General features: G+C 44.8%; 1 protein-coding gene across 15 annotated transcripts in view; it reads left to right on the forward strand.

Moving 5' to 3' along the window:
• The window catches only part of TSPOAP1 (TSPO associated protein 1), a 941,658-nt gene that overhangs the window by 640,836 nt on the left and 288,589 nt on the right, over positions 1 to 12,233 (forward strand). For all 15 annotated transcript variants that reach the window (XM_063956204.1, XM_063956202.1, XM_063956206.1 and 12 more), the window contains exons 8-9: positions 4,961 to 5,050; positions 5,143 to 5,265. In XM_063956204.1, the coding sequence (XP_063812274.1) occupies positions 4,961 to 5,050; positions 5,143 to 5,265 (213 nt within the window). The remainder of the gene's footprint in view (positions 1 to 4,960; positions 5,051 to 5,142; positions 5,266 to 12,233) is intronic.

Genomic DNA, 12,233 nt, shown 5'->3' on the forward strand with positions numbered 1-12,233 from the left:
CTGACGGAGTCCCAGCATCCACTACGGACTACGAGAAATAGATTTATCGGTAAGTAAAATCTTATTTTAATATAAAAAAGAAATTCTCAGCCACTTTTCCTGTATCAAAGGAATTAAATACCTTGTTTGAAGAACCGTGGGTTAACCCTGATAGGACATTTGAAATCCCTAAAAGGTTGATATCCTCTTTTCCTTTTCCTCCTGAAAATAGAAAAAAATAAGAAAATCTACCAATATTGGATGCATCAGTATCCAGGCTTTCAAAGAAAATTGTATTGCCTGTACCTGGTGCAGCCTACCTAAAAGACACGGCTGATCGTAGAATTGAGAATACACTCAAATCTTTGTATACAGCTGCTGGGGTGGCACAGAGGCCCACTATAGCATGTGGGTGGATTACTAAGGCTATCGCAAAATGGTCGGGTAACCTAATTGAGGGGTTAAGTATCTTGCCTAAGTGGGAGATTATTTTACTTCTGCAACATATACAGGACCCTTCACAGGAGAGGCCTTATTTGGAGATGAACTAGACAAATGGATCTCCAAAGCTGCTGCGGGTAAGTCCACGTATCTTCCTTCTGCAGCTCCCCCAGCCAGGAAGGCTTACTCAGGACCTAATCTACAGTCCTTTCGGACTCTCAAGTTTAAGGGCAAAACCAGAGGTTCTTCTACAGCCACCAGAGGCGCTATAGGTAAACCACGAAAACCAGCAACTGCAGGTTCACAGGAACAGAGCTCAAGTTTTGCTTCCTCAAAGCCTTCAGCATGACAGTGGACCGCGATGTCTGGAAGACCGGCAGGTGGGAGCCCGACTAAAATTTTCAGTCACATCTGTACAACATCATGCCAGGATCCCTGGGTCATAGATCTTATTTCCCAGGGCTACAGACTGGAGTTTCAGGAGCTCCCACCTCACAGATTCTTCAAATCAGGCTTACCAGTTTCACACTAAGCAAGTATAACCTCACAGGACGCCATTCAAAAACTGGTACAGACTCAGGTCATTGTTCCAGTTCCACCTCATCTGCAAAACAAGGGATTATGGGGCAGATGTATGAACCTGGAGAAGGCATAAGGAAGTGATAAACCAGTGATATGTGCAAGGTGATAAAGGAACCAGCCAATCAGCTCCAATATGTAAATTAACAGTTAGGATCTGATTGGCTGGTTCCTTTATCACCTTGCACATATCACTGGTTTATCACTTCCTTATGCCTTCTCCAGGTTATTACATCTGCCCCATTATTACAACCTGTTTGTATTACTGAAACCGGACGGTTCGGTAAGGCCAATTTTGAACCTCAAGTCATTGAAACCCGTACTTACGAGTGTTCAAATTCAAGATGGAGTCTCTGAGATCGGTGATCTCAGGTCTGGAGGAGGGGGAATTCCTAGTGTCTCTGGATATCAAGGATGCGTACCTTCACATTCGGATCTGGCCGCCTCATCAGGCTTATCTACGGTTTGCAATGCAGGACTGCCACTACTAGTTCCAGGCCCTGCCATTTAGTCTCTCCACAGTACCGAGGGTGTTCACCAAGGTGATGGCAGAGATGTTGTTTCTACTCCGCAAACAGGGAGTGAACATAATTTCATACCTGGACGATCTTCTGATAAAAGCACCGTCCAGGGAGTGGTTGATGGAAAGTGTTCGCCTCTCAACCAGACTACTCCTGGATCACGGGTGGATTCTGAACTTACCAAACTCTCACTTGGAACCGACGCAGAGGCTTTCCTTTCTGGGAATGATACAAGACATGGAATCTCGGAGAGTGTTCCTTCCCGCGGAGAAAGCTATGGAAATTCAGTCTATGGTTCAGGCTGTCCTGAAGCCAACCCGGATCTCTGTGCATATGTGCATTCGCCTTCTGGGGAAAATGGTGGCCTCTTACGAGGCGCTTCAGTATGGAAGGTTTCATGCGAGACCCTTCCTGCTAGATCTGTTGGACAAATGGTCCGGATCGCATCTTCACATGCACCAGAGGATCCGTCTGTCGCCAAGAGCCAGGATCTCCCTTCTGTGGTGGCTACTGACTTCTCACCTCGTTGAGGGTCGGAGATTCGGGATTCAGAATTGGATTCTGCTAACCACGCCCTTCTGCAGGCATCATCTCTACTTCAGAATCAGGCCATTCAAGTCCAGTCGGACAATGTAACGACGGTAACGTACATAAACCGACAGGGCGAAACGAAAAGCAGAGCAGCAATGTCGGAGGTGTCAAAAATTCTCCTCTGGGTGGAAAAACACGCCGTGGCGTTGTCGACTGTCTTCATTCCGGGAGTAGACAACTGGGAAGCAGACTTCCTCAGCAGACACTGTTCTTCGTTCTTCCTGCACTTTTACTTGGTTAAGTATTCTGGTTTGTTCAGCTGTTGCTGTTCATGTTTCAAGTTTGGTTAGCATGTATTTCCTATTGTTCTGTGTGTGCTGGTTCATAATCTCACCACTTTTCTTATCTATCCTTCTCTCAAAGTATGTCCGTCTCCTCGGGCACAGTTTCCTAGATTGAGTCTGGTAGGAGGGGCATAGAGGGAGGAGCCAGTGCACACTATCAAATTCTTAAAGTGCCCAAGGCTCCTAGTGGACCCATCTATACCCGTGGTACTAAATGGATTCCCAGTATTTTCTACGGACTACGAGAAAAGGATTTACCAGTAGGTAATTAAAATCCTATTTTCGAGGCGCATAGCCCCTTTGTCACGGTGTGAACAAGGTTTGTTCACACCTTGACAAAGGGGCTACGCGACCCGAAACGTTGGTTTAATATGTGACTTTTTCTAATACATTTTTTCACGTTTTGAGTGCCGCTGTTTCCGTTTTCTGATATAGATATATAGATAGAAAGATATATAGAAGCACAATTTTCCTGAACCTTTAGCAAGACTCTACTTTGGGAAAAAATTGAGGCGGCACTCCATGAATATAACAGGAAAAACTTGTATTGAAAATCACTTCATAGTGAAAAAACGTGCTCAAATAAGGGTTACATCATAACGACGTTTCAAGGCTTGCCAGCCTTTTCATCAGGTAGAGTAACCACCGTGGACAAAAGCAAACTGTGAACAAAACAGAATAAAGAGCTGCTTACCTCTTAAGTAGCAGCTAGTGAAGCCATTGTGGCATGTGTAGCGTGTGAGGTGCTCCCGGCGTGTGCCCTCACTTCCAAATGGGTGACATGCACGGCCCGCTGGTGATGTGTAGGTCGCCAAGCAACCACAGGCGCTGATCGAGTTGTTAACACACAGTTGCGGAGCAACCTGAGACGCTTATCATGTTAACAGGCGCCGTGAGAGCCACTGTGCTGTGTATCTAAAATGAGAAAAATAGGTATAGGTGCAATCTGTAAAATTTAAAAGTGCCTGATGTGGGTAAAACAACGTGGAATGTATGTATATGTAACAATAAATGTTACACATGAATAGAAACATGCGTGTGTGTGAAATAAATATGTGCACTGGTGAATTAAATAGCGGATCAATTACAGATAAAAAGCAAGTAATTTCTGATATAATGTCATATGTATTTTGTAACATATTTAAAGGTAATAAACCTGATAAATTTGTTATATATACACAAATATTGCATCTCACAATATAGGGTAGTTATATCTCGTTATTAACGGAATAGTATATATTATATCACATGTAGAGTATTGTAGTGACTCAACCATAAGGGCATATTGCTCGATGTAAAGGGCTTAAATTGTCCCTCGTACTAATATCAACATTGTGTGGATAAAAAGGGAAACTAAGAAAAACTTACTCACTGACTGATCACTAATTCTCTTACTTCCCAATATGTTAGGAAGCTGAAATTTAACATAGGTATTCTTCAGGTGGGAAATAGGAAAACTACGTAATTAGAATTTTAATAAACCTCCCCTAAGGGGATGAAAAGAGGGTTGACATAATGACGTCATTACCGATGCTTGGCTTACGCTGCATGAACGATAATGCCCAAACGGACAATCGGATCAAAATTTGGATTGCACCTCCATTGTGAAGAATTTAATAAACTACAAAAATGGTCCAGTCACTCTTCACCTGCTACGGGTGCTCCTCAGGTAACGCTGAGAACCATGGATTAATATTTAGCTACGTCTCAAATTTACAGCTTTATAGATTTACCAAATTTTTAACACTCCTTTATATTTACTGCCGTAATAATAGGAAACTCCCGTGCAAAGAACTGGTAGAACAGCTAGTGTACAGATAAAACAGAAGCTCTGGATGTAGCAGGTTAACACACTTTTTTGAGAATTATAGCTATGCAAATTAAAAAATAATATATGGAGTCCCTTACAAAAAAATTCAGACCATCTGAAAGATTTTTATTTTTTTAAATGTAATTAATTAACATATTCTCTTATAACAGAATGTGTGTGACAAGCTTTTCATGTTTTACAGTATGTGCAGAAGCCAACACTTTTCCAGCTCTCTCAGATCCCTAATATTATTAATGTCAACCTGGTAACAAATCTAGACATGAAAGCAAATTTGTATTTACTGTAAACTATCCCTGCTAGAAATAAAATGTGAAGATGAATATTAAAATGGAAATGGCAGACAGGTATATACCATATTGGTGAATCAGATTAAAATTGAGTTATTACCATGCGTGAGAATGAGATTTTTTTTGTGGCAGCCAATTTTTGTGCTGAACCATTATTCACCTGATTAATTTTACCAGGTATTAGTGACTTCACTAAGACTTTGAGGTCCTTGTACCTTATTCCTCAGTGGTTGCACTATTTCCTTAGTGAATTGATAAGCAGGATTCCATTGGGACAGCCCATAAAATGGCTGACTTAACTGTGAATAGATAGAGACGCACTCCATAGCGAATACACCAATTCGTTTCTAATGCCCAAAGTAAAGCAAAATCAGTTTTTGGAATATATAAATCTCAGTTTTGCATAATTTAACTCTAAATTGATTTTCTCTGTTTTATGGGGAGCAGGAAATCCAGATTGAGGAGGTTCAAACTAAGAATGCATGCCTTGCGGAAGAGAATTCAAGACTCTGCCTCAAAGTAAAGAGGGCAGCCAATGTGAGTACTATTATTTTTATTTTGTTTTGTAGACATTTTAGTCAAAAATTAATTTTATTTTGTCAGTACTACACAATTATTTTATTTAATAGGTTGAATCTGAAAATGCTGACTTGAAGAGACACTTAGCGGAAGTGACTGAGCAACGAGATTCTGCTCTTAAGGAAAGTCATCGATTGCAGAGCAAGCTGGAGAACCTAGAGCAAGTGCTGAAGGTTGGTGTAAAAGCAATGTTCTAATATACCAGTTCACTTGTTAACGGACCATCTTAGTGTGTGTAAATGTCATGTTTGTGTATTATACTGTGTGTATATATAATATACAGTTGCAAGAAAAAGTATGTGAACCCTTTGGAATTTCCTGGATTTGTGCATAAATTGTTCATAAATCGTGTTCTGATCTTCATCACAACAATAGACAAACACAGTCTGCTGAAACTAATACCACACAAACAATTATATGTTCTCATGTTTTTATTGAACACACCATGTAAACATTCACAGTGCAGGGTGGACAAAGTATGTGAACCCCTATGATAATGACTTCTCCAAGAGCTAATTTGAGTCAGGAGTCAGCCAACCTGGAGTCCAATCAATGAGACAAGATTGGAGGTTTTGGTTAAAGCTGCCCTGTACTATAAAAAACACACACCAAATATGAGTTTGCAATTCTCAAGAAGCATTGCCTGAGGTGAACCATGCCTCGCAGAAAAGAGTTCTCAGAAGACCTACGATTAAGAATTGTTGACTTGCATAAAGCTGGAATGGGTTACAAAAGAATCTCTAAAAGCCTTGATGTTCATCAGTCGCCAAGTACAGCATCTGCTTGGAATATTTTTCTTTGGATGGTTGAATGAACTTAACTGGTATCTGGAAAGTGCCTTTTCCCCAACAGTAGGATGCAGTACCAATTTTTTATATGTATGTGTATATATATATATATATATATATATATATATATATATATAGTGCATCTGGAGAGTATTCATAGCGCTTCACTTTTTTCCACATATGGTTATGTTACAGCCTTATTGAAAAATGTATTAAATTAATTTTTCCCTCAAAATTCTACATTAAATGCCCCATAATGACAACGTGAAAAAAGTTTTTTTGAGTTTTTGCAAATTTGTTAAAAATAAAAAAACTAAGAAATCACATGTACATAAGTATTCACAGCCTTTGCTCAATACATTGTTGGTGCACCTTTGGCAGCAATTACAGCCTCCAGTCTTGAATATGATGCCACAAGCTTGGCACACCTATCTTTGGGCAGTTTCGCCCATTCCTCTTTGCAGCACCTCTCAAACTCCATCAGGTTGGATAGGAAACGTCTGTGCACAGCCATTTTTAGATCTCTCCAGAGATGTTCAATCGGATTCAAGTCTGGACTCTGGCAGGGCCATTCAAAGACATTCACAGAGTTGTCCTGAATCCACTCCTTTGATATCTTGGCTGTGTGCTTAGGGTCGTTGTCTTGCTGAAAGATGAACCGTCGCCCCAGTCTGAGGTCAAGAGCGCTCTGGAGCAGGTTTTCATCCAGAATGTCTCAGTACATTGCTGCATTAATATTTCCCACTATTATGACTAGTCTCCAAGTTCCTGCTGCTGAAAAACATCCCCACAGCATGATGCTGCCACCACCATGCTTCACTGTAGGGGTGGTATTGGTCTGGTGATGAACGGTGCCTGGTTTCCTCCAAACATGACGCCTGGCATTCATGCCAAAGAGTTCAATCTTTGTCTCATCAGACCAGAGAATTTTGTTTCTCACGGTTTGAGAGTCCTTCAGGTGCATTTTAGCAAACTCCAGGCGGACTGCCATGTGCTTTTTACTAAGGTGTGGTTTCCGTCTGGCCACTCTACCATACAGGCCTGATTGGTGGATTGCTGCAGAGATGGTTGTCCTTCTGGAAGGTTCTCCTCTCTCCAGAGAGGAATGCTGTAGCTTTGACAGAGTGACCATAGGGTTCTTGGTCACCTCCCTGACTAGGGGCCTTCTCCCCCGATCACTCAGTTTAAACGGCCAGTCAGCTCTAGGAAAAGTCCTGGTGGTTCCAAACTTCTTCCATTTACAGATGATAGAGGCCACTGTGCTCATTGGGACCTTTATAGCAGCAGCCATTTTTCTGTACCCTTCCCCAGATTTGTGCCTCGAGACAATCCTGTCTTGGAGGACTACAGACAATTCCTTTTGATTTCATGCTTGGTTTGTACTCAGACACGCACTGTCAAATGTGGGACCTTATATAGACAGGTGTGTGCCTTTCCAAATCATGTCTAAGCAACTGAATTTACCGCAGATGGACTCCAATTAAGCTGTAGGAACATCTCAAGGATGATCAGTGGAAACAGGATGCACCTGAGCTAAATTTTGAGCTTCATGGCAAAGGCTGTGAATACTTATGTACATGTGATTTCTTAGTTTTTTATTTTTAATTAGCAAAAATCTCAATAACACCTTTCTCTGACGTCCTAGTGGATGCTGGGACTTCCGTAAGGACCATGGGGAATAGCGGCTCCGCAGGAGACTGGGCACAAAGTAAAAGCTTTAGGACTAGCTGGTGTGCACTGGCTCCTCCCCCTATGACCCTCCTCCAAGCCTCAGTTAAGATTTTGTGCCCGGCCGAGAAGGGTGCAATCTAGGTGGCTCTCCTGAGCTGCTTAGAAGTAAAAGTATACTTAGGTTTTTTATTTTCAGTGAGTCCTGCTGGCAACAGGCTCACTGCAGCGCGGGACTAAGGGGAGAAGAAGCGAACTCACCTGCGTGCAGAGTGGATTGGGCTTCTTGGCTACTGGACATTAGCTCCAGAGGGACGATCACAGGTTCAGCCTGGATGGGTCCCGGAGCCGCGCCGCCGGCCCCCTTACAGAGCCAGAAGAGCGAAGAGGTCCGGAGAAAGCGGCGGCAGAAGACGTTCCTGTCTTCAGATAAGGTAGCGCACAGCACTGCAGCTGTGCGCCATTGCTCTCAGCACACTTCACACTCCGGTCACTGAGGGTGCAGGGCGCTGGGGGGGAGCGCCCTGAGACGCAATAAAACTTGATAAAAACCTTATGTGGCTAAAGAAATGCATCACATATAGCTCCTGGGCTATATGGATGCATTTAACCCCTGCCAGTTTTCCTGAAAAAAGCGGGAGAAAAGGCCGCCGTGAAGGGGGCGGAGCCTATCTCCTCAGCACACAAGCGCCATTTTCTTTCACAGCTCCGCTGGAAGGACGGCTCCCTGACTCTCCCCTACAGACTACACTACAGAAACAGGGTAAAACAAGAGAGGGGGGCACTATTGGCAGCTAATATATAATACAGCAGCTATAAAGGGAGTAACACTTATATAAGGTTATCCCTGAATATATATAGCGCTCTGGTGTGTGCTGGCAAACTCTCCCTCTGTCTCCCCAAAGGGCTAGTGGGGTCCTATCCTCTGTCAGAGCATTCCCTGTGTGTGTGCTGGGTGTCGGTACGATTGTGTCGAAATGTATGAGGAGGAAAATGATGTGGAAGCAGAGCAATTGCCTGTGTTAGTGATGTCACCCCCTAGGGAGTCGACACCTGACTGGATGGTTGTATTTAAAGAATTACGTGACAATGTCAGCACTTTGCAAAAAACTGTTGACGACATGAGACAGCCGGCAAATCAGTTAGTGCCTATTCAGGCGTCTCAGACACCGTCAGGGGCGCTAAAACGCCCGTTACCTCAGATGGTCGACACAGACCCAGACACGGATACTGAATCCAGTGTCGACGGTGAGGAGACGAACGTAATGTCCAGTAGGGCCACACGTTACATGATCACGGCGATGAAGGAGGCATTGAACATTTCTGACACTAGAAGTACCACAAAAAAGGGTATTATGTGGGGTGTGAAAAAACTACCAGTAGTTTTTCCTGAATCAGATGAATTAAATGAGGTGTGTGATAAGGCGTGGGTTTCCCCCGATAAAAAACTGCTGATTTCTAACAAATTATTGGCACTATACCCTTTCCCGCCAGAGGTTAGGGCATGTTGGGAAACACCCCCTAGGGTAGATAAGGCGCTCACACGCTTATCAAAACAAGTGGCGTTACCGTCTCCTGATACGGCCGCCCTCAAGGAACCAGCTGATAGAAGGCTGGAAAATATCCTAAAAGGTATATACACACATACTGGTGTTATACTGCGACCAGCAATCGCCTCAGCCTGGATGTGCAGCGCTGGAGTGGCTTGGTCGGATTCCCTGACTGAAAATATTGATACCCTGGATAGGGACAGTATATTATTAACTATAGAGCATTTAAAGGATGCATTACTATATATGCGTGATGCACAGAGGGATATTTGCACCCTGGCATCAAGAGTGAGTGCGATGTCCATTTCTGCCAGAAGGGCGTTATGGACGCGACAGTGGTCAGGTGATGCAGATTCCAAACGACATATGGAAGTATTGCCGTATAAAGGGGAGGAGTTATTTGGGGTCGGTCTATCAGACCTGGTGGCAACGGCTGGAAAGTCCACCTTTTTACCCCAGGTCACCTCTCAGCAGAAAAAGACACCGTCTTTTCAAACTCAGTCCTTTCGTTCCCATAAGAACAAGCGGGCAAAAGGCCACTCATTTCTGCCCCGGGGCAGAGGAAGAGGAAAAAGACTGCACCAGGCAGCCTCTTCCCAGGAGCAGAAGCCCTCCCCCGCTTCTGCCAAGTCTTCAGCATGACGCTGGGGCTTTACAAGCGGACTCAGGCACGGTGGGGGCCCGTCTCAAAAATTTCAACGCGCAGTGGGCTCACTCGCAAGTGGACCCCTGGATCCTGCAGGTAGTATCACAGGGGTACAAATTGGAATTCCAGACGTCTCCCCCTCGAAAATTCCTGAAGTCTGCTCTACCAACGTCTCCCTCCGACAGGGAGGCAGTATTGGAAGCTATTCACAAGCTGTATTCCCAGCAGGTGATAATCAAGGTACCCCTCCTACAACAGGGAAAGGGGTATTATTCCACGCTGTTTGTGGTACCGAAGCCGGACGGCTCGGTGAGACCAATTTTAAATCTAAAATCCTTGAACACTTACATAAAAAGGTTCAAGTTCAAGATGGAATCACTCAGAGCAGTGATAGCGAATCTGGAAGAAGGGGACTATATGGTATCTCTGGACATCAAAGATGCTTATCTCCATGTCCCAATCTTCCCTTCTCACCAAGGGTACCTCAGGTTTGTGGTACAAGACTGTCATTATCAGTTTCAGACGCTGCCGTTTGGATTGTCCACGGCACCCCGGGTCTTTACCAAGGTAATGGCCGAAATGATGATTCTTCTTCGAAGAAAAGGCGTCTTAATTATCCCTTACTTGGACGATCTCCTGATAAGGGCAAGGTCCAGGGAACAGTTAGAGTTCGGAGTAGCACTGTCTCAGGTAGTGTTACGTCAGCACAAATGGTCCGGATCGCATCTTCAGATGCATCAGCGGATTACCCTATCTCCAAGGACAAGGGTGTCTCTCCTTTGGTGGTTACAGAGGGCTCATCTTCTAGAGGGCCGCAGATTCGGCATTCAGGATTGGATGCTGGTGACCACGGATGCCAGCCTGAGAGGCTGGGGAGCAGTCACACAGGGAAGAAATTTCCAGGGCTTGTGGTCAAGCATGGAAACGTCTCTTCACATAAATATCCTGGAACTAAGGTCCATTTACAATGCCCTAAGTCAAGCAAGGCCTCTGCTTCAGGGTCAGTCGGTATTGATCCAATCGGACAACATCACGGCAGTCGCCCACGTCAACAGACAGTGCGGCACAAGAAGCAGGAGGGCAATGGCAGAAGCTGCAAGGATTCTCCGCTGGGCGGAAAATCATGTGGTAGCACTGTCAGCAGTGTTCATTCCGGGAGTGGACAACTGGGAAGCAGACTTCCTCAGCAGACACGACCTCCACCCGGGGGAGTGGGGACTTCACCCAGAAGTCTTCCAACTGATTGTAAACCGTTGGGAAAAACCAAAGGTGGACATGATGGCGTCCCGTCTCAACAAAAAACTGGACAGATATTGCGCAAGGTCAAGGGACCCTCAGGCAATAGCGGTGGATGCTCTGGTAACACCGTGGGTGTACCAGTCGGTGTATGTGTTCCCTCCTCTGCCTCTCATACCAAAAGTACTGAGAATCATAAGAAAGAGAGGAGTAAGAACTATACTCGTGGCTCCGGATTGGCCAAGAAGAACTTGGTACCCGGAACTGCAAGAGATGCTCACGGAGGATCCGTGGCCTCTACCTCTAAGAAAGGACCTGCTCCAGCCGGGACCTTGTCTGTTCCAAGACTTACCGCGGCTGCGTTTGACGGCATGGCGGTTGAACGCCGGATCCTGATGGAAAAAGGCATTCCAGATGAAGTCATCCCTACCCTGATCAAAGCCAGGAAGGATGTAACCGCGAAACATTATCACCGCATTTGGCGAAAATATGTTGCGTGGTGTGAGGCCAAGAAGGCCCCCACAGAGGAATTTCAACTGGGTCGTTTCTTACATTTCCTGCAAGCAGGACTGTCTATGGGCCTAAAATTACGATCCATTAAGGTTCAAATTTCGGCCCTGTCGATCTTCTTCCAGAAAGAACTGGCTTCAGTGCCTGAAGTTCAGACGTTTGTCAAGGGGGTACTGCATATACAGCCTCCTTTTGTGCCACCAGTGGCACCTTGGGATCTCAATGTAGTTTTAGGGTTCCTAAAATCACATTGGTTTGAACCACTCACCACTGTGGACTTGAAATATCTCACATGGAAAGTGGTAATGCTGTTAGCCCTGGCTTCAGCCAGGCGTGTCTCAGAATTGGCGGCTTTATCATATAAAAGCCCTTACCTAATTTTTCATTCAGACAGGGCAGAATTGAGGACTCGTCCTCAATTTCTCCCTAAGGTGGTTTCAGCGTTTCACATGAACCAACCTATTGTGGTACCTGCGGCTACTAGGGACTTGGAGGACTCCAAGTTACTGGACGTAGTCAGGGCCCTGAAAATATATGTTTCCAGGACGGCTGGAGTCAGAAAATCTGACTCGCTGTTTATCCTGTATGCACCCAACAAGCTGGGTGCTCCTGCTTCTAAGCAGACGATTGCTCGTTGGATTTGTAGTACAATTCAGCTTGCACATTCTGTGGCAGGACTGCCACAGCCAAAATCTGTTAAAGCCCATTCCGGGGGTGTGGCCTGGATGCTGAACATGGAGGTT

Source organism: Pseudophryne corroboree, chromosome 2 (assembly GCF_028390025.1).
Source record: "Pseudophryne corroboree isolate aPseCor3 chromosome 2, aPseCor3.hap2, whole genome shotgun sequence".
Classification (NCBI taxonomy): Eukaryota; Metazoa; Chordata; class Amphibia; order Anura; family Myobatrachidae; genus Pseudophryne; species Pseudophryne corroboree.